The sequence below is a fragment of the Astatotilapia calliptera genome, chromosome 3 (assembly GCF_964374335.1).
Source record: "Astatotilapia calliptera chromosome 3, fAstCal68.1, whole genome shotgun sequence".
Classification (NCBI taxonomy): Eukaryota; Metazoa; Chordata; class Actinopteri; order Cichliformes; family Cichlidae; genus Astatotilapia; species Astatotilapia calliptera.
The window spans coordinates 40,476,529-40,497,734 of NC_137424.1; the positions used below are offsets into that span (position 1 = coordinate 40,476,529).

A 21,206-nucleotide genomic window follows, 5' to 3' on the forward strand; every position below is an offset into this window, starting at 1 on the left:
CTTGACCTTGAGTTCTTTAAAATACAATATATACACTATGACACACCAAAGATCACGTTTCCAATTAATATAAAAGTTATTTAATTTAAATTGTACAAAACCATCTTTGTCCAGCAAATTACCTCTCACAAATACAGATTGAGTAATATTACATTTTTATTTGAGTTGTCTTGTTTAAAAGTTTAGCAAACATCATTTGATTTCTTCACTTTTTGTTCAGCATGATACAAAAGTCCTTTGCCTGCTTGGACTGGAAAAGCACATAGTTTTACTTTTTTCTTTAAAGTTACACAGGCGCCGGGCCATCGGGTTAAGATAAATCAAAGTTAAATACACATCAGACAAAGAAGCTTCGGTAACTTGAAACTGAAAAACCCCACGTCTGTTCTAATTTACACCAAATCTGATCACATCTGCTTCACAAAACTTGCTTTATCTTTCCTTCAATCTGCTCACACGCACACATTTCTTTACAATTCAATATGCACACAAATGCACAACACTTGTACGACTTTACCTTTCGCTCCATACCCTGTCCCCTTCTTTACACTTCTTCGCAAACCCTCAAGCAAAACATTCTTTAATCGTCTCAATCGTGTATTATTAAAGCACAACCTCACCAAACCTCAACCAACAGCTTTGTAGAAATGACTGTCTCTTACTCCATGTGTAACCTATTTGTATTTTTTCATTCATTTATTGTTTGTTGTTGCCTCTATTCAAGACGAGATGCTAACAATTTTGCAACTGAGAAGTGAGTTAATGAGCCAAATTTCACATTCTGACAGATTCAGATCATTGAGGTGCGATTAGTGATCCTCCTCAGCAGGCCTGCAGGATAGGCTGGTAGGGCTCAGTCAGCACTTTGTAGCGGATCTTGGTGTTTGTGACGGCCCCGTGCTTCTGGCGCAGGTGCAGGCGCAGCTGGCTCTTGTGTCGGAAGTGCAGGTCACACTTCTCGCACTGGAAAAACACAGAGCGTTCATTCATTAGACGTCATGAACATGACAGGACAATGCTCTTGATGCTGCGATTACGTGTGCCGCAGGTAGCTTACGCTGTAAGGCTTCTCTCCGGTGTGGATCCGCAGGTGACTCTTCAGCGTCTGCAGGTGGCGGAAGCGGGTGCCGCAGGTGTTGCAGGGGTAAGGCTTCTCCCCAGTGTGAATCAACACGTGGGCCCTGAGGTGGGCAACCTAACACCGGGGCAGACCACACAAACAGGTTGAGAGGTGCAAAATAAAGCATGCAAACATCAAACAAGGCAGGCCTCGAGGAAGAGCTGTAGCCATCTACACTCGCTCCACATTTTCAAATTTTGCGAGCAACTAGAAGAGTTAACGAGAAACTGGAACTCAACTAGTCTACATGAACCAGTCTGATACTGCTGGAGATAAAGAAAACACACCAGTATCTAGTGTGGCTAAAATCTGTGTTATTTCTGAGAAGTCTTTTCACGCAGTCATTTGACCCTCACCTGAACAAACCGTGCCCCGCAGGTGTCACAGCGGTAAGGCTTCTCTCCGGAGTGAATCCGGGAGTGAGTCTTCAGGTTGGCTGGTCGGTTGAACTGAGCTGCACACACGTTACAGCGGTATGGCTTGTCACCTGCAGACCCAGAGGTCATTGTTACATGTTTGTTGTTCACTTCTGAACTGCATGCTGAACAGGAAAGTAAATTTAAACTTTTTTTTAAGTCTCACTTGAGCAGGCAGGTTTGGGTCCTTGAAGGCTGCCAGAGAAGGAATAGGGCGTGTAGTAGCTTTCACGCTTAACTTGGTGATGATTGAGATGGGCGGCTTCTGGGTGAGAAGAGTGCGATTTCAGGAAAATAGTTAAAAATAAAATTTTATAATAGCACCAGTGGAAGGTTTTAAAAGTGCTGTTTATACCTACCATGTCCCTCCTTGTTAGAGGTGGGCACAGTTGGGTGGTCCTCAGAGGGTGATGGCCTGAGGGGAGGGGCTCGGCCAGAACCCTCGTAGCAGGAGGCCTGCCCCTGTCTGAGGAAGAGAGGGTCAAAGATTTTAGAAACCCTTACAAACTTTCTGTTTTCTCTGTCTTTTCATTGTTGTTATCCAGTTTACCTATCAATCTGACCGGGCACTTCTCCAGACCACGCCTCTGTTGGTGCTTTTGGTGTTGAGTCATCAGTGGGTGATGCTTGATTTTGGGGTTCCTCCATCTCCTCGACTTTCACTGCACTGGCAGCACAGAGAGGGTTGAGGACAATGTACTTGTACTTCTTCCAGTTGCAGGCCTTCGGGTCTGGTGTGGCTTTGGCATCACTCTGGGGAAAACAGACAGAACATCAGTTATACAAGTGCTGCACGAGCTCCCCAAAACCCTACAAATCAAATACTTTTCCTGAGACATACCACAAGGTTTTTGTTGCAGGTCTCAGATGCAGCAGGAGAACTTGGTTGGCAGCTGGAGCGGGTGGGGCTGCTTGGAGACAAAGTCGGGCTGGCCATGAGAGGTGACTCAGGGTCTCCTTTCAGCTCTGTTGACCTGGGCTGACAGCTGGGGAAAGCCCCTGGCTTGAGAGAGCCCCCAGTCACCACAGGGACCCTGCAGGAAAAACAAAGGAAGCGCTGTAATGAGCTAAACCCGTCAAAGGACAAAGGAGCGCAAACCAAAGCACGTCTGGCATTGTGCAAACAACGGCTCAAAGTGATAAACAACTTTGAAAAGTAGGAGCCGCGCAAAAAAAGTCATCCGGGATATCAACTATACATTTAATTATTCAGTTTCACACTAGACCTTCTTACCGGGTTGCTGCTGCTGTTGGCAGTAATCGCAGGGGTCCTTGAGTAGGCAAGTCCCCTCCTTTGGGAGATACAGAGGGTACGGACACCCTGGAGTCCAGCTCCAACTGGAGGTGTCTGACTGTCCTATTCTCCATGCTGCAAAAGATTGCACATGCAATTTGATCCAGTTTAATACACTATCTCTTCCAAGCTGTGAACAGCACGTGTTCTTTCATGGCCCTCACCAGTGGAGCTGCATGAAATCCCGGCAGGTCTCAGCCACGTGGTCCATCTGCAGGTAGACAGCCACAGCCAACACCCCGGAGACAATGCTCGGTGTCAGAGGGAGGCGGGAGGTGTACATGAAGTCTAGCAGCAGGGAGACGCTAGAGGGGTCCAGTGTGGTGGGGAGAGACACAGTCATGAGCTGCTCCCCGCTCCCACCACGCCCCTGTAGCAATGCACGGCGTGAATACAGCGAGTAGAAGAAACCACTGAGAAGAGAGGAGAAAGCAAAAACAACTTAAAGTAAGGCATGCAGTTCTCGTATAAAAAACTATCTGCAGTGCTTTTAAGGGAAGAAATGGGGAGAAAGGGAGTGGGAAGAAAAAAACAATGGATGTACTAAGTGGAAGGAAACAGGAGCTTATGATGAATGAAACAAAATTAGAAAGACAAAACCAACTATGAGTCAGGCATAGAAAGAGGTGCAAGATGTACCACTCGGATTATTTTTGCAGTAGAAGAAGATTAAAGAAGATATTGCTCCTAAATTCTGACCACAAAAGGACTGGTTTGTCCACCAACCTGCAGGCCACGAGCACAGCACAGTGTGCCTGCAGGTGCACGTTGCCAACGATCAGGGTGGTGTCAGTCAGGATGCTCCGATGTCGGAGTTCATTCAGGTTCAGCAGCACATCATTGGAGTGGCGAGTGAACTCCTTCACATATCCTTCAGCTGGGGCCGCAGCCCTCATGCTCTGCCCTCTGTCGGCCCGATATCCCTCCAGAGCTTCCATCGTGCTCATCTGAATCTTTAAGGCATTATAAGTAAAACAATGAGGCATTGTACATAATTTTCATGATTTTTTTAATGATTGCACAAATATCCTTTCTATGTAAGATGCATAACAGACACTTACCTGTGTGTAACTGAAATAATAAATATACTGGAGTGTCCCAGACACATCCGTTAGGTGAGACCAGCTCCCTACTCGTACCTTTGAGTGGGGAAAAAAGAAATACTAATTTAATCCCATTTGCATATTCAACTTTACAGTGTTACGTTTTTAAATCGACATGAATATGAATCAAACAGCAGCAGCGTGCACTTTTAAAAACTAAGAGTTTACCAGACTTTTCTGTAGATAAATCACCTATTTAGTGTACTTCAAGGGTTGTTTAAAGAAGATTAAGATTATTAACAGTTCTACATAAAAATAAAAAAGTTAATCTAAGAAAGCGACAGTTAGGCAAATCATTTTTAAAAAAGCGAAACAATCAGTATTTCCACCTTACCCCGACCAGCAGGGACGAGAATTAGCGTGCACTGCACTGACGTCAAACCCCTTTGGCTCAGTGTTCAGTCCACGGTCAAAGATGTGGAGCAAAGGGATCACCGACAGCCTCCGCTTGCTCTGAGCAACACTGTGAGGAGAGGTTGAAGGGAGGGAGCTCTTTATAATATCATTCAGGAAGCCCCCTTACAACCAGGGCAGCTCATTTCCTCTTTCCTCAATGGGCCCACGCGCACACTGGAAACAACGCAGGAAAAAGCCCTGCATGGCTCAGGCTCCAGGCTCTAAGTATTTTTAGTGGTCTATTAGTTTTTCTAAACTCCCCCCTAGGTCTGTACAAACTAATAGCAGGAAAAGCATCGTGTGTTTTTGTGCCATGTTAAAAAAATATATGTAAGGACCTTTGGGGACATGCAGTACGTGTCTGACTATCCAGGGGTAAGCCAGAGAACATCCCCCACCAACGCTTTCCTGCCCTTCACCTCTCTCCTGGACAGAGGAAACTGCTTGACAGGAAGCTGGAGCACCAACTTATTGTTGAATAAACAAGTTATGCTTTCACCTTTTTAAAGGATGATTTTTTTAAACATTTTTACAAATTCTGCTAATAATTTTATGCGCAAGCTCTCATAACCTATGATGATGCCCATCATTTATAATAAATACTCCCATTCAAATACAAACTGTCATTGTTGAGTCAACCAGGTCAGTATAATGGGCATTTATAAGTACTTCACAACACTATCCGGAAGCTTCTGGCTTGATGCCTCAGAGCAAAGGCTACGTGTTATGAGGACCAAAAGGAAGGAAGCGAGACAAAATTGATCATTATAAATGGGAGACACCTTCTCCACACTGAAAAACAACCCCTACCCAACCCTGACTGAGAGAAATGCAGCCGACAGATGTGCAGGAACTTCCTCACACATACACACAAACATGCACAAACTTATTATGCATCCTGCAAAGCTGCTCAGAGACGTGGATAAAAAACCCGCCCGCGCAGGACATCCGTCAATAATAAAGCAAGCAGGAGATAAGGGAAGAGATATGGAGACCTGGGTTGGGGGCTGGGAGGTGTTAATGAAGTGAGGGGACAAAGGCTTTAGAGGTTATGAATATATTTTTTTAAAAAATGATTAGCGGAAAGCTGCCCCATCTTTAGCACAGCCTCAGGTTCACAGAGAATCACACACAGTACAGTTAACTGAGTCACAGCTAACGTGAACTATGAACTGTGTTTCCTCCACATCAGAGCATTTTACAGGAGACCATGAGGAAGGTGAAGAAAAAAATCTTCAAGGTTGACTTCTTAGAAGTGCTCTGATTCAGCTATACTGTGTAATGTTGAGGTGAAGCTTGGAAATGTTCCTCTAAAATGAAAAACAGATGTAGGATTCAGTGCAGGATGAGATCTACAAGAGAAACAAAATACTGCTCAAACTTAAATGATTACTTTTGATGAATTTAAAGGGACTCGGTTAACTAGACTACATGTTCTCAGAGTTTTGCAGGCTTGATATGTCTTAAAGGGGAAAGCATTTAACAAGAATTTATTTAATAGTAATAAAGATTATTAGGCATAGAGTTTACAGAGTTTTTGTTACACTGTTACACAGTTTGATACAGCACAGCGTACTCTAAACACTGCATGCTCTATATATTGCGTATATTTATGCCCTATATGTTGTACTGTGCCCCATACACCGCATTGTGCCCCATATAACACACTATGGCCCATGCACTGCACCACACTCCTTGTGATAGAAATTGCAGATGTTTTCCTTACTGAAGTGCAAATTATTAAATAAAACAAATTTATACAGCTGTGATCCTCAATACCCGTTTAACTCAATATAAGTAAGCGAACTAAAGAAGATTAAGTCGAGTGCACAAATTTATATTAAGTAAAAATGTAGTTTTTTATTTCCAGTGATGACTTTATTGCATATTATGTGAGAGTTTCCAGTGATAATGTAGATGGCAATAAAAGGACACAGATAAGTATGGATATTTTGTATGTGTAATTTTTTTGGCATGCTGTTTTACAATTTATTACTTTGCAACTCTTTTGGATATAAGTCTGAAATCACTGGGAGTCCCACTGAACAAACGCATTCAATTAATTAGCTTTTTCAGGTTTGATAAGCCTTTAATAAAATATTTTCCCTACAATTCAGTGTCTAAAAGATGATTTCAAAATCAAACGCAAACCCATTTTCATATGAATCCTTTGAAAAGGTGAATCGGAAGTAAGATGTTTGCATGGGACGTTGAGTGTTTGTGTGTGCTCTTGTGCTTTTATTTGTTTGGATGGAGCTCAGATCAATTGTGTGCTTTGAAAAAAAAAAAAAGGAAAAACCATAAAGGAACACAACGGTTAAGAAAACAGAGAAGGAGATGTAGGTCTAGGCTACTTCCAGGCATTGTGAGAAGAACGGATGAGGGGGGCGGTTGAGGAAAAGTGAGAACATTACTAAACGGGTTCACCAATGGCCGGAAGCCATTGAGTCTGTCCCGCTGGCAAGACTGGGCAACGCTCATTGTGACTTCCTGCATCTTGCCCCATCTGTCAATGCCCATCAGCGACCCACTGGCCCTGTTTTGATAAAATGCAGAGTTGTTAATATTTAACATCAAAATAAAGTCCCAAATGGACCTTCTGCACTTCTCAAATGAAGAGCTTCCCCTTGTTTTGTGATTTCCTGGTTGCCTGGACAGGACCATATTGTTTATCTGATAATGTATGGACTGAAGCCATGCTTTGACTTCAAATCCACCAGTTGGTGCCAAAGTGTTGATAACTCCTGTAACAATAACAGAGATCAACCCAAACTGCCTGTGATTACAGAGCTCTATGGCCATATAAGGGCAAACAGCATAGAGCTAGAGGAGGAGGAGCGGGACAAGGAAGCAGGGAGATCCCAGGGAGCAGCTCTGGTTGTTTGTCCGCTTATTGGCAGAGATAGAGTGGGAAATGAAAAATAAATGATATGAAACCCTTCCTTTGAAGCAGTGCCTTGAGGAAAGAGCCATGTGCCTCCAACACTGTGCTGGGTGGAGTATGAGGAGGAAGAGGGAGAGCGAAGGGAGATGGGCAGCTGACCCAAATCTCATGATTTGATGAAGCTTGATAGAACTAGTACTTGACCTCCATATTAACGGCTGTGTGTGTGTCTGTGTGTGTATGTGTGGTGGAAAAGAAGCGAGTGAATATGTAGAATAAATAGAATACATTGGAATAAATAGTATAATTGTCTTTTCAATTCAGTTCAATTTTATTTATACAATGCTACATCATAGCAACAGTTGCCTCAAGGTGCTTTATATTATAAAGTAAAGACCGTACAATAATACAAAAATACAATGTTTAATTGCCTTTTTTGTTGACAATAGACAATCCAATCTGCATGAGTGGTATCCTTCAGATGGAACCAATCCAAGGGCTTAGTATCAGTGGTAAGTTGGCAAACATGGCATCAGAGCTATGTTTGCCAAAGAGGTGCTTCCTCAGAGTGAACTAGTGGCTAGCCTGACACTCTGAAACACTTTGAGACTAGATCATTTGTTTCCAAAGTGTTATTGTGCACACCACCATCAGAAGATCGATAACAAGATCAAGTTTTTTTCAGTGAGAGATGAAGAAGCAGCCTCGGTGCAAATGATTTGTTTCAAAAAAGATTTTTAAAAAGTGCAATGCTTAAGCGAGAAAAAGTTGCTCTAGAAGGAGGTTGCCTAAGAGTGAACTCAAACGAGGAAAAGCAAGAGTCATCGAACAAGGTCATATGGTGGCTATTTACAGCGGCTACCTGGGAAAAAAGTTCCTGTTTACTGATTAATCCAAGTTTGGCATTTGTGACAGTGACAGAAGTGTGCAGATAAACAAGAGACAGAATGAAACTGTAATGTATTAGACCCAAAATGAAACATAGTGCTAATCAAGTCTGGAGCTGGACACCAGTACTGAATCACCTTCACCCTATCCTACTCTCTTCACCCAACTCTATGTTGACAGTTCTCGTGCTGCAACACGATAACGAGCCCACACGCAAAACAAAGGCAAATGAGTGCTGAACGTCACGGTCTTTGGTCCACACACACGATCATGTTGAGATAACAACATCGGGTATCAGGTTTTGCCCAAACCTGTCAGCACAAGCGCTGTTATTAAACCATAAAATGATTGTTTCATGTTTATGAGGGACCAAAAAACTTTGTTGTGCACAGGAAAAACTACCCTAAATGATAATACAATATCTGCTTAATTGTGCCATTTTTTTAACCCACTTTCCCCAACTTTCTGTGTTTTCTTTAGCTGGATGATTGAGCATGCGTCAAGACATTTTGGTTTGTATAATTTTTACCATAGTCACCTTTTTGGAGAATTCTGGTCATATTATTTTATAGTAATCTACTGAGCTTCTCTGTTTTACTAAAGCTGGCCTGTTATAGCTGGTGGTAATGTTTCGGGTGCTGAAACACATGACTTTCCCACCTTGTCCAAAGGGAAGCAGAGCTCAGTGGCGGTCTCAGACTTAATATAATCCATATACTGGTGTAATTACACATGTGGGGTTATTCTGTTCAAACTTAGCAGTCTGGTATCTGTATTATGTTGGAGTTTTGAGTGTATTCTTTGGGGGGGGCAGCCTGTAGATGTGACGGACCCCCCACGTCTCCGTGCGCGCGCACGTACACGCGCGCAGCAACGACGTCACACGGTGGGAATGCAGTGAGGATCTGCGGCCGCCGCTGCTGCTGCTAAAGGCCTCTGGATCCGGTGTTCCAGATCAACTGGCGTTTAGATCAACTGGCGTTGGTCGAACAGATGTGTGGCAGTCTTGCGTTTCAGGAGCTCCTACCGACAAACCAGCAAAAAAAACGCCAAATGTGTCATCTGTGACACTTGTGAGGTTGTCTCAAACACACTCCGTCAGTCTTGATGCTGTTGAACAACAAAATGTTTAAAAATGTGGCGAGTTTACCTGGTGATATCCTCATGCGCGACGCGATCGCGAAAACAGCAAACAAGTAACACCACGCCGTTGTTGTTCACAGGACAGCAAGAGTAAACGATCGGGAGACCCTTGTCGTCGTTATCGTTCCACTCGCACGGTTTATTTCACCGAATTCAGCGTTTTTGCTCCACAACTAAAGCGAGCAGTTTGCTCTGTGCACCAACATGGACTCGAGTCAACCAGCGCCACCTCTGGCCAAGTGCCACAGCCTACAGCCAGATCAACCTGTGACACACATCTGCACCACGTTTGAATTCGTGTCATGCACATTTGTACCTTTCAATTGTGTCTGTTTGTGCGTCATGCAAACAAACCTTTGAAATGAATGAAATGATATCATGTATTTAATATCAGCCTACATTTGTACAAAATGCCAAATGACATACACATAAGAATCACCATCCTGATATCAATACTTTTGCCCATACGAAAAATGTCGTGAACACACTAATATTTCACCAGTGTTGTAACATCACATGTCGTTAGCGTAGTCTGTCTGTGTCTTCCCTCTGCAAACAAACATGTTAGAGTTGGTTGTGATATACAGTCTGCATAAGTGTGGTCAATCTAATAAACATTTGTAAGGAGATGGCAGTTACTGTGAATGTACAGCAGGTGATTAGTAATAAACAGCCAGACAATGACCCTGACAATCTCATTCAATCTTGCAGATTGCACCTTCTGTGGAAAGTGGTACCACACAGTGTGTGTGGACTTCCCTTGTGCAGAAGGCGACTACAAATGTTGTGGGTGCTAAATAAACAGAAAAAAGTGATCCCTGTTGTCTTTGCTTACTGATTGTTTTCAGTGTTGACAATCCACATTGCTGGCATTGCATCTTTCAACATGTTTGTGGGCAGATTTGGATGTACCAGGGGTAAGTGCAGCCACTCAGCCTCTACTCACTGTGATCATAGCAGCAGGTGCAGATGTGTCACAAGTTAATCTAGTAGTGGGCTATGGTCATGTGTTAGTGGTGGGAACAGTCATATCCACTCACTCTCACTGGCTGTTTATTACTAATCACTGTGTAACTGCTGTGAATTCACAGTAACTGCCGTCTCCTTACAAATGTTCATTAGATTAACCACACTTATACAGACTGTATATAACTCCAGCCATGTTGATGAATTGCCTATATTGGCTGGAAATATTCATTTTCAGGGAAAAGACACAGACAGACTATGCTAGCGACATGTGATGTTACAACACTAATGAAATATTGATGTGTCATATTTGTCCAAGGCGTATTTCATTGTTATGGAAAAAGAGAATATTAAAATCATGATGACCAATTGGAGTGGTGATTTCTATGACTTTGCGTATATAATTTGGAATGTTGTACAAATGTAGGCCAATAAGGAATATATGATATCATTTCATTCTTTTCAAAGGTTTATTTGCATGACGCACAAACACACAATTGAAAGGTACAAATGTGCATGACACGAATTCAAACGTGCTGCAGATGTGTGTCACAGGTTGATCTGGCTGTAGGCTGTGGCACTTGGCCAGAGGTGGCGCTGGTTGACTCGACTCCATGTTGGTGCACAGAGCAAACTGCTCGCTTTAGTTGTGAAGCAAAAACGCTGAATTCGGTGAAATAAACCGTGCGAGTGGAACGATAACGACGACAAGGGTCTCCCGATCGTTTACTCTTGCTGTCCTGTGAACAACAACGGCGTGGTGTTACTTGTTTGCTGTTTTCGCGATCGCGTCGCGCATGAGGATATCACCAGGTAAACTCGCCACATTTTTAAACATTTTGTTGTTCAACAGCATCAAGACTGACGGAGTGTGTTTGAGACAACCTCACAAGTGTCACAGATGACACATTTGGCGTTTTTTTTGCTGGTTTGTCGGTAGGAGCTCCTGAAACGCAAGACTGCCACACATCTGTTCGACCAACGCCAGTTGATCTAAACGCCAGTTGATCTGGAACACCGGGACAAAGTAGGTTAGCCACGCCGAAGCAGAAGGAAAGTTTCTCCGGGACAACTTTCCCCGGCCTGGGAGCGTTTGGATGGAGGCGTAGGTCGTGTTGGTGTGGCTCATTTCACACGGTATGTGTCGTGGTGCGTTTTGGCTGGCTGCTTTGTTTCCTGTTCGGCTGAAGTTAGCCCGAGGGAGAGGCACGAGCTTTGCTCGAGTTCAAAACAGGCTAGCAAACAAGTAAACAAGGCTGTTACTAAAGTTAATCACGGCCGGTTAGCCCCGGTTTGGAGCGCTTAAAATGCTGTGTGTTTTCACATGTGTGGGGTACGGAGGACAGTTTTGGACGAGCAGCTGAGCAGTTTGTCTTTCACGAGAGAAGAAAAATGTTAGTGAGCGCAAAAAAGCAGAACAAACATGTCGCTCGTGTATCTGTGATGCGCCTGCTTGTTTCCTCACTATCCTGCTGTGTTTCTGGATTTTTAGATGACACCGAAGGAGAGAGGAGGCTCTCTGTAACGGTACTGTGAAAGGTAGGAGACGATCTGATGCCGTTCGTGTTATATAGCACAAAATAAAATGTATACATATTTACAAAAAACGTTTCCCGGTATGACTTCAGTCATTTTGTCTTCCTCTTACTCCGTTTAGCACAGATCGCCACCTTTTCAGGCGACACTCTGTCAGATGAGTTAACGCAAACAGAGCAGCGAGCTTCAGAATAAAAGCCTAAATGTTACAAAATAACGACCTGTTATTAAAATTAGAAATAAATAATTAAATTAAAATTTAATCTGTTATTCTTTTAATATTGTGTGTTACTAAAGTGCTTCCAGTGCATTTCATTTCGATTTTCCAAAAATCCCGGATGTCCTGTGCCTCTGTTCCCGTTTCCTTCACGCTTCTTGCTGCAGTCAGCATCAACTTTGACATTTCACGGGTTGCTGCGCCTCCCGTACAGCCCAGCCCAGCTCACACATTTAGCTTTGTGTTTCACTCCACACGAAGAGGTAACAATACTGTCTAAGTGATATAACAGATGGGATTAATTTCCTGTTCTGGATCCTGGGATTTGAGTGTGTGCTCATCCGGATTCAGACAGGGGGTGTTAAAACGGGTGGTCAGTGGAGGTGTTGGGTCACTCTTTCTTCCACGTGGTCAGTGTGTATTATCATGTAAAGTCCACCCTGACATTGTGTGGTTTATTGATAAATGACTCCAAATCTTAATATAATGAAGGGGGAGAGGGGTAAAAGCTTAAATCTAATGTTTGGGAATTGTTTTTCTGTGTGACTACCTCATCTTCTCATCCGTCAGCATAATCCTCTTATGATGGCCACACGACCCACATACAATCAGTCTGAGTGGGCTATTAATTTCTCCACTCTGACAGTACGTAGCTGTGATTCGCTGTGCCTCTCAGTCCATTTTAGCTTTGTGTCCATAGCTTGCATTCATATGTGCTTGCTCTTGTTTTATGTTGTCTGTAAAGTTTGATGAGTCAGCTATATTTGTATTCTGTAAAATGATGAAAGCGCAGACACCAAAGTGATGGCCTGAAATCTGTCTGGCCTCAGTGTTATTACAGTCATATTTGCTCAAAAATACACAATACAGATAACAGTAAAACATGCCAGATGTTTTTTTCTTATGTAACAGGAGTGGCTTTACGCCCCTCACGTGCAAGTCGGCACTTTTTCAGCTCAGCTGTGAGCTTGTCCTGAGAATACATAGTATATTGTTATGAGCCAGGTGTTTATGCGTATACAGATGCATATCACGGTACAACATTTCCTGCCGTGTTTTTCTCCCAGCTTCATTTGGAAATAAATGATACTGGTGTGTAAACATGAAAAGACAATAACTATTGTGGCGGATAAACAGACGAGGGGTAGCTGCAGATTTGCACCTGTTTATGTCACTGTACATCTGTGTGTGTGTGAACGGGTGTGCTGGCGATCTTTTCCGTCACCGTTTGTGTCGTGAAATGCACAAAAACACACTCGCACATGTTTTCAGGCGTGTGCAATCCTGCTGGAAATCCCCGAGCCCTGCAGTCCAGCTTCTCTCTTCCTGCTCTTCAACCAGAAGCCCATTGTTCAAGCCGTGTGTGCCCGTTGCCATAGGAAACAAAGTCTGAAGCATCCCTTAGTTTCCATTGGTTACCTCCGGCATAAATGTGCAAAACAGCCACAGCTGAGCTCGAATACACGAATTAAGCCTAAAAGCATGAAAAAAATACCAGGAGGTTAAAGTCAATTTTCTTATTATTGTTACAGGTTAAAAGCACGTATCAGTCATATTGTATTAATGAACTTTTATGTACAGAAAAATGTGACATAAATGTTTGCATCACCTCAGACACCTGCCATGTCCGGTCCCACCTGGCTGCCACCGAGGACTCTGGACAGCCCAGAGCGAGCCGCCCCCCAGATGTCCCACTCTGCTGGTGGAGCAATCTATCGAGCCCCTATGAAGAAGGGCACGCCCGATTTCAGACCAAAATATGGTCCTTACGATCAGAATGGAGGAGGAGGAGGAGGGATGGCCAACAGGTACATGGCAACTGGGCCCACAGGTAAGAAGGCTACTCGGCACGCGGCTGTATCGTCCTGAAAGCATCTGAAACTCAACTCACCGATGTTTTTATGTTACAATCAGGAGAAAGGAGCTGTAAAATCCTAAAACTCTATAAACTCTGCATGATATCCATCCTCTGCTACTGATGTGCAGATGTTAGGCTGAATAATGATGATCCCTTCCTGTAGCAGTTATATTTAGGAAGGCTCTAGCAGTCACAAATAAAGTTTGTTTACCGAAGTCTTTTTAGTATTAAATGTCAAAAAGCAAGTTTTTTGAATTTGTAAAAGTTTCTGCTGACCTCTGAAATACACCGAGTGTGTGGCTGTGACCCTGTTTTCTTCTATCCTTTTTACATGGTGTCATATCACATCGTCAGAGTTTTAGAAGCGGAGATTGTGGTCGAAGCAAGGTCTTTTATTTTGAAAATTGACCAGATTCTTTATCCTGTTCCTGTGTCCTGACGTCTTTCTCCCAGCGATGTCCTTTTTTTCTTTTCTTTCCCCAATCGATTGTAGAAGATGGCTGTCCCTCCCTGAGCCTGGCTCTGACGGAGGTTGCTTCCTGTTAAAAGGACGTTTTTCCTTCCCACTGTCGCCAGTTGCTTCCTCATTAGGGGTTTGATTGTAGGGTCTTTACCTTAAAGAATGAAGTGCCTTGAGGTGACTCCTCCCTGTATCTTTTGCCTCCATTTAGAAAAAGTAAGCCGTGGTATTCTTAAGTGATACAGAGGAGAGATCCACTGGGGACACTCCTGAAACACTGGTGTATTTCAGGGGTAAAACAATGAGAATATTTAGAAGTAAGTGACTAAAAGTCTGATAGAAACAAATCGGATGTGGCTATGCTGGAATACTGACTCTTCACTTTTTTGATTTTTGTTTAATTGGAAACAGATTCAGGCCTGTAGCGTTTCTTACTCATATTAGAATCATGACTGAAAGATCTCTCGTGGTTAACGTGGGTAGAACGAGTGTTTCAGCAACCAGCGATGCATCGCATGAATGTCAGAGCGAATCTCTTTAGTGAAGATCTGCTTTGTGATGTTGTGCTTTAAAAAGACTGTTTTGGATTCATTTCCAATATCTGTTCTCTAAAACATTAGGTGGACCCATGCATCATTCATCTGGTGATCACTATTACCCGTCTCCACACGGTCCTAAAGAAGACCGCAGTTGGAGCCCTCACATGGACAGCTACGAGATGATGGTGAGTGGACATGTCAGTAGCTTTGCCTACAAGAAACTAAAGATTTGAAGGGTTTCAGAACCAGCTGACAGGTTTCTTATGCTGTTCTGGTGTTAGCATCGTGGCCCAGAGAAGCCAGCAAGCTACCACTCCAAAATCGATGCTGAAATTGACTCCCTCACCAGTATGTTGGCTGATCTGGACAGCCACCCGCAGGACTCCAGCACTCAAGTACGGCAAGCTTGATTAGCTCAAAATGATTTACATGTACTTAATTGATAAATTAAACAATGAATAATGTTGATATCTCTCTTTATTTGCCTGTTTATTAATTCTCCGCCTCCCCACAGCTCTATGACAACGTGCCTTACAACAAATACCTCTCAGCGGATCACTACAAGCCTGCACACCAGAGCGCTGCCCCTCCTCAGGGTCGCCCATCCATGAGCTACAACCCTCATCCCCAGAGCCAATACCACCCAGCACCTCCCTACCCCAATGAGCATCAGACACCTCAGTACTCCACCTCCCACCAGCAGGACTACTACACCACTTCTACCCCTAAACCTTACCCTCAGCCCGTCCCAGCCTCCTACACCACAGCGTCCACTCCTACGGGGCCCAGGTTCAGCGTCCAGGTCAAGACAGCGCAGCCAGTCACCTACTCTCAGACAGGGAGGCAAGCTGAACAGGCATACACTCCGCCTCCTCCTCGCCAGCACGTGTCACGACCCCCGCCCCAGACTCAAACTGCTCCCCAGGGCTGGTACCCTCCACATCCCGGCTCACAGGTTCAGGAGATGCACTCTGAGGGGGGGTATAAGGGGAGCGGCTCAGGGTCTGGAGGAAGAGTTAACCAGCTTCCTGTGTCTAAGAGAGCGATGGAAAATAATCAGAGTGGGTCGGGAGCCGCACAGGGTCCAGGTTATCAGTCGAGCAAGGTAGAAACAAAACTTCTATTTTTTTCATACAACAAACACAAATTGATTTGTGGTCCAGGGGCCCGTTCTTCGTACCTCGCTAAGTAGGTTAGCCGGATTAGATTGTTGACGATTTCGCGTGATCCTGGATCAGTCGGTTCCCCGAAGCTCATCCGGGACTTGCTGTCATAGCAACAGAGCCGTAAGCGTAAACCTGCTCGGGAGCAGGTTTACTTTATGTAAACAGGATTAGATCGCGGCCACGCAGGTATGTCCGCTTCATTTATACGAAAGCAACAGCGATATTTTTCCACTGTTTCACCATAAATAAATATTATCAATGTAACTAAAGATAATGCAGCACTTGATCCTTTTATTGATGTCACACAGATACATACAGGTCATTTCCTAAAAAAGGGAAATGAACTATTAACATTCTATTACATGTATGTGATTATTACAGATGTAATTCATATTTCAGAGTAGTAATTGTAAATTACTTCGTGTAATCAAGATGAGAGACCACGGCTATAAAAGCGAAGGTGGATTTGGGAAGCCTGTCGCAGCCATGTCCTGTCCGTATACGCGACCAACCCATTGCGGAAGGTGCAAGATTGATAAGGAGAGTCCTCAGAATTCAGCGTATATTGCGGGATAGACAGGATCCTTTAGCTCAGCGCGACAGTGTGCTCATAGAGAGATATCGATTTTCCCGTGAGGGTATTATTTACTTAACCAACTTGTTGACGAGGGGGTGCAGGACCACCACCTGTCTTTTTTTCCTCTGCCCTTTTCTTGGTTGCTGTTATGAACAAACTAACAGAGTATTACAGGCCAGTATTACCTTGCCAAGAGACGAAAAGCAATCTAAGAGATAAATATTACCATTCTGTAGAATACTCCTGTATTCCACTTTTACTTGTTCCCATGTTCTTGTGGGTCCTGTTGTGGCTCTAATGTGAAAGGGGATATAATATAACATATTATAATATAATATAATGCCATATGATATTGGACAATATAGTGTCATATGATAGATCTACCCTACCGCCTACTGGTGTTGGCCAGAGGGGCCGATGGCGCGATATGGCAGCCTGGCTACAACCGTAGCTGCCTCCACCAGTGTGTGAATGTGGGAGTGAATGAATAGTGGTATCGTAAAGCGCTTTGGGTGCCTTGGAAAGCGCTATATAAATCCAATCCATTATTATTATTATTATTATTAAATTACCTACGAGTTTGATTTGTCAGCAACTTTCTGCCAGCCCTCTCTCCTTGCTTTTGCAGCCTTTGCAGTGTTCTCTTGCGTTTTAATTAAACTCTGAAACTCCTGAAATCCCTCACTCAAGAGTTCTTGCTCTGCTGCCGGAAAATACCGAGCACGCCCCTTCGACATTTTCGCCGACCAATCAGCGGGTTGCCGATCAATGTTTCTACTATCGATGCGTAGCCCCTTTTACGACACCCAGTGATGTCACATTCCTGCGTCCAGCTGTACTAATCGTCAACAGCAGGTGTGTTCGGGGAACCGGATTAGCGAGCTCACGGTTAGCGCGATGATTTGATCTTGGATGTGTCATTTGATCTTGGATGTAGTAAGCGACGTACGAAGAACGGGCCCCAGGTGTTCTGAAAAATCAAATAAACTTTGTGTGATTCATGTGTCCTCTTTCCTCCAGCAGGGGGCAGCAACGCCCAGGCCTGAGGAAGAGCTGGATCGGCTCACCAAGAAGCTGGTGTATGATATGAACCACCCGCCTGCTGAGGACTATTTTGGTATCAGTTGTTACTAGTGGCACATCACAGCAATAAATCTAAAAATAGTTTAAGAGGAAAGCTCATCTTAATGACTTTTTTCTTGTCCGTTTCCATGCCGACCTTCAGGTCGCTGCGCCCGCTGCGGAGACAACGTGGTTGGCGATGGCAGCGGCTGCATCGCCATGGAGCAGGTTTTCCACGTGGAGTGTTTCACGTGTATCACCTGCCACGCACGTCTGCGAGGACAACCCTTCTACGCTCTCGACAAGAAGAGTTACTGCGAGAGCTGTTACATCGTACGTGAATGAGCTGTTTTCATATTTCCTCAAACCGGAGAGATTTGCTCTCCCTCGTCTTTCAGTGGTCCTCTCTCAACCCTGTTTTTATTTCCATCTGTTTTTCTTAAGAGCACACTAGAGCGCTGCTCAAAGTGCTCCAAACCCATTCTGGACCGCATCCTGCGAGCCATGGGGAAAGCCTACCACCCTCGCTGCTTCACGTGTGTCATTTGTAACTGCTGTTTGGACGGCGTGCCCTTCACAGTGGACGCCACGTCTCAGATACACTGCATAGAGGACTTTCACAGGTAATCGCTGAACTGTGCGAGCTAAACAGCGTTTGCAGGCTGCGACTCTGCACTGAGGCCGAGACAGAGGTGCTTAAACTAACTCTGAGCTTGGATGCTTGTTGTGTCTGACAGGAAGTACGCGCCGCGCTGCTCGGTGTGTGGGGAGCCCATCATGCCCGAGCCGGGGCAGGAGGAGACCGTCAGGATTGTAGCCCTGGACCGCAGCTTCCATGTTAATTGTTACGTTTGTGAGGTGAGCTTTCCCAATCAAGCAGATCTCTTGGCATATATCGAGGAAAAGCTTTATGAATTCCCTTTTTTCTGAGAATAAATTATTTAAAAATAAGAGGAAAAGGGATCAGTTTCAGGGAAATAGAGTAACAGCCTCAATTCCGGCGCCTTTCCAAGGCAGGAGAAAGCCTGGTTACATTAAACATTACATATAATTAACACAGTGAACTCTCTTGTGAGAATAAAGTAGTCAATAAACATCAGCATGGCGTTGCTAATCTCTAAACTGCCTCTTTTCGTCAGGAATGTGGTCTCCTGCTGTCGTCTGAAGGCGACGGTCGAGGCTGTTACCCGCTGGACGGCCACATCCTGTGCAAGAGCTGCAGCGCACGCCGCATCCAGGACCTCTCGGCCAAAATCTCCACCGACTGCTAACAAATCTCTACCTGAACCTCTTCGCTCCCGGCCTCACAGATCCACGGACAGCCGGCACATTATTGATAGCAGCTTGTTCACTCACAGTGTCGGTAGAAAATCGTTACTTTTACTTCCTCCTCACTGGTGTTCGGCTTCTCCCGCTTCATTTCCTTTACTCTTTGGTACATCGTTTGTAATGTTTAGCTCAGCGTTTGTACGACAGTGGCCTGACCTGCAGGCAGCTTGGGCTCCACTTTATCATTCATCCACTCCGGTACTGCCCACATATTCCTTGCACATGTCATTTTATTTTATTGTTAACACTTTCAAAGACAATGAAAGCACACACGGACGTTACAGATTTCAACCTGAAAATAAGGATTTTTTTCCAGATAAGGGACACGCGTGATAATCAGGATTATGGTTTGTCTGAACCAGGTTAGAGAGTAGGCAGCGTTTTGCATCGAAATGCATATTAAAAGCACACAAAATCAACTGTGATTGTACATAACAGGTGGGTTTGAGTGAATCTGCTGCGGGTTGTTGTGGAACGCGTGTAGCCTGTAGTGCAGTGCGGTGACGTAGCCTGATAGAGCAGGAAATGTAGACGATAAGAATGTGTAGCAGTTTGACAGCCAACAGCTTATTTTTCTTTAGAACGAGATTTGTTAGGACAGATTCTTTGTCACGCTTCTCAGCATTACAGCATCATGTTACTAGTCGCTTACTCACAACTTGTAATAAGACTCTTTTCTCTCTGTTTTTGCCATTTTTGAATGTCTACGAAACACAATCTTTGTTCGATGCTTGTTTGTTTGATACTTGACATGTTACATTGAAAATGACGGTGCAATGAAGTCAAACTCACTTTGTCTAATGGAAAACAGGGTGTGGCTCACTTACGAGGCATCCTGGTGTGCAAAAGCTCAAAGCCTCTTGTAAAGATTTTGTTTAATGTGCCATTTGGGGAAACGTTAAAAAGGAAAAAAGCATTTAAAAGTGATAATCTGTTTAAAGGGGCAGATGACTTATGGATTAGCAAAACTTGTGTTTCTCGTTTGGTGTGAAGGCACCGTTAGGGGGTAATGAGTGCTGAATTTAAAGGGGACCTGTTGTGCTGTAATTTTGAACTCAAGTAGAGCAGCTTTGCAATGATTCAGTCTGAAATAATCAAAAAGTTGCTGTCTCTGTCTGAGCTGTTTTGCACCTCCCCTTCTTTTAAAACCAGCTCTCTTCTGATTGGCTGCCCCTCACAAACAAATGGTTAGACCAGCAGGTGGCTTATGTGCTTATGATTAAGCCTACTCTATGACATCACCTACAGTTTAGCACAGTAATTGGAAATAAAGAAGTAAAGAAAAGCATGATAGGGTCCCCTTTCTTTTAAGGTGATGACTTTGTTTATCCCCCTTAAATGGATTTTTTTTGTTTTCGATTACAAGTCTTCATTTATGGAGGCAAAGTAGTCATACTCTGAGCCTTTGGAGCTGCAGTATTTGTTATAACTGTGTTTAACCTCTTGTCTCTCCGTCCGCATTTTGTACGTGTTTAACTTAAAGGGCTAGAAATGTGAAAGCCTTACCTCAAGGATGTCATTCAGCTCCATAACTGTCCTGGTTTGAAACTGTTTCTGTGTTTCTGTGAATTCTGCTTTTGTTTCGGTGACACAACACGATCACTTTAAAACGCTCCAGTCGTCGGCATCTCTTCATTTATCTCGTGATGGTGCTAATCTGTTTTTTTTTTTTTTAAACATTTCACAGTGCTCGCAACTCACTCAACACACTGATTCACGCCAGCATGCGTCACGCTCCTCGGATCTTGGAGTTTTCTTTCCTTTTCAGTCACGGATTACGATCCTTGTTGTGGATTCAGTTTAAAGTGTTGAGTTGGAGCTCGGTGGTTAAAACGTTAGCAAAGAGGTGATTCTGGCATTTTAACAAACACCATCAAGTGCTGCTGATAACTAAAACAATCTTTTAAAACAACCATCAGTGCTACACCTCAGTGACTTCTCAAATTATCACATTCACAAAATTTTTAGACAACTTGACTTTGACCTTGAGTTTGAGGTCACAGAGATTCATCTGAAAGATTCAGTTTGAAGCTCCCACGTCTCCTCGTTCTCGAGTTATCACAATTACGAACTTGGCTGAGGTCTAAAAAGTGGGCACAGGCACCAAAATTTGTATGTTTGTTCCAAGCAAAAAGCCGTATTTTTAGCCGTATAAAACTAGGGCTGCACATTAAACCTGCAGTTCAGTGAATTTCATGTATGTAAATCACCAGTTATCCTGACAAGTTTCTGCACAGGTTTCAGACCCAGAA

General features: G+C 43.9%; 2 protein-coding genes and 1 long non-coding RNA gene across 7 annotated transcripts; 1 reads left to right on the forward strand and 2 right to left on the reverse strand.

Annotated features, from left to right (window-relative positions):
- Positions 1 to 57: 57 nt before the first annotated feature.
- bcl6b (BCL6B transcription repressor) lies at positions 58 to 4,405 on the reverse strand. Of its 2 annotated transcripts, none has more exons than XM_026162111.2 (12): positions 4,268 to 4,405; positions 3,892 to 3,969; positions 3,557 to 3,783; positions 2,995 to 3,243; positions 2,771 to 2,905; positions 2,378 to 2,570; positions 2,087 to 2,289; positions 1,896 to 2,002; positions 1,703 to 1,798; positions 1,477 to 1,607; positions 1,058 to 1,195; positions 58 to 963 (listed from the first exon to the last, which is right to left on the reverse strand). In XM_026162111.2, the coding sequence occupies exons 3-12, from the start codon at positions 3,775 to 3,777 to the stop codon at positions 823 to 825; spliced, it is 1,614 nt and encodes a 537-aa protein (XP_026017896.2). In that variant the 5' UTR covers positions 3,778 to 3,783; positions 3,892 to 3,969; positions 4,268 to 4,405; the 3' UTR covers positions 58 to 822. The 2 variants fall into 2 exon arrangements, with proteins under 2 accessions (XP_026017896.2, XP_026017894.2); XM_026162109.2 differs by having other exon boundaries at positions 1,703 to 1,801.
- Positions 4,406 to 8,902: 4,497 nt separating this feature from the next.
- On the reverse strand, positions 8,903 to 9,393 carry LOC145425384 (uncharacterized). Its single transcript, XR_013906055.1, has 2 exons — positions 9,252 to 9,393; positions 8,903 to 9,124 (listed from the first exon to the last, which is right to left on the reverse strand). It is a non-coding gene; the product is annotated as an uncharacterized LOC145425384 (long non-coding RNA).
- Positions 9,394 to 11,214: 1,821 nt separating this feature from the next.
- trip6 (thyroid hormone receptor interactor 6) lies at positions 11,215 to 20,567 on the forward strand. 4 transcript variants are annotated; one of them, XM_026162106.2, is made up of 11 exons: positions 11,215 to 11,347; positions 11,703 to 11,749; positions 13,578 to 13,794; positions 14,902 to 15,005; positions 15,102 to 15,215; positions 15,335 to 15,925; positions 17,584 to 17,680; positions 17,789 to 17,958; positions 18,070 to 18,248; positions 18,363 to 18,483; positions 18,765 to 20,567. In XM_026162106.2, the coding sequence occupies exons 3-11, from the start codon at positions 13,587 to 13,589 to the stop codon at positions 18,894 to 18,896; spliced, it is 1,716 nt and encodes a 571-aa protein (XP_026017891.2). In that variant the 5' UTR covers positions 11,215 to 11,347; positions 11,703 to 11,749; positions 13,578 to 13,586; the 3' UTR covers positions 18,897 to 20,567. The 4 variants fall into 4 exon arrangements, with proteins under 4 accessions (XP_026017891.2, XP_026017890.2, XP_026017893.2 ...); XM_026162105.2 differs by having other exon boundaries at positions 17,587 to 17,680; XM_026162107.2 differs by lacking the exon at positions 11,215 to 11,347 and adding an exon at positions 11,506 to 11,604.
- The last annotated feature ends 639 nt before the right edge of the window (positions 20,568 to 21,206 follow it).

Coding starts and splice junctions, on each gene's coding strand:
- bcl6b (XM_026162109.2), bottom strand. CDS start 3,777: ATGAGCACGATGGAAGCTCTGGAGGGATATCGGGCCGACAGAGGGCAG. Junction 3,244..3,556: donor GCTGTGCTCGTGGCCTGCAG/GTTGGTGGACAA, acceptor CTCTCTTCTCAG/TGGTTTCTTCTACTCGCTGT. Junction 2,906..2,994: donor GATTTCATGCAGCTCCACTG/GTGAGGGCCATG, acceptor AATCTTTTGCAG/CATGGAGAATAGGACAGTCA.
- trip6 (XM_026162106.2), top strand. CDS start 13,587: ATGTCCGGTCCCACCTGGCTGCCACCGAGGACTCTGGACAGCCCAGAG. Junction 15,216..15,334: donor CGCAGGACTCCAGCACTCAA/GTACGGCAAGCT, acceptor GCCTCCCCACAG/CTCTATGACAACGTGCCTTA. Junction 18,249..18,362: donor TGCATAGAGGACTTTCACAG/GTAATCGCTGAA, acceptor TGTGTCTGACAG/GAAGTACGCGCCGCGCTGCT.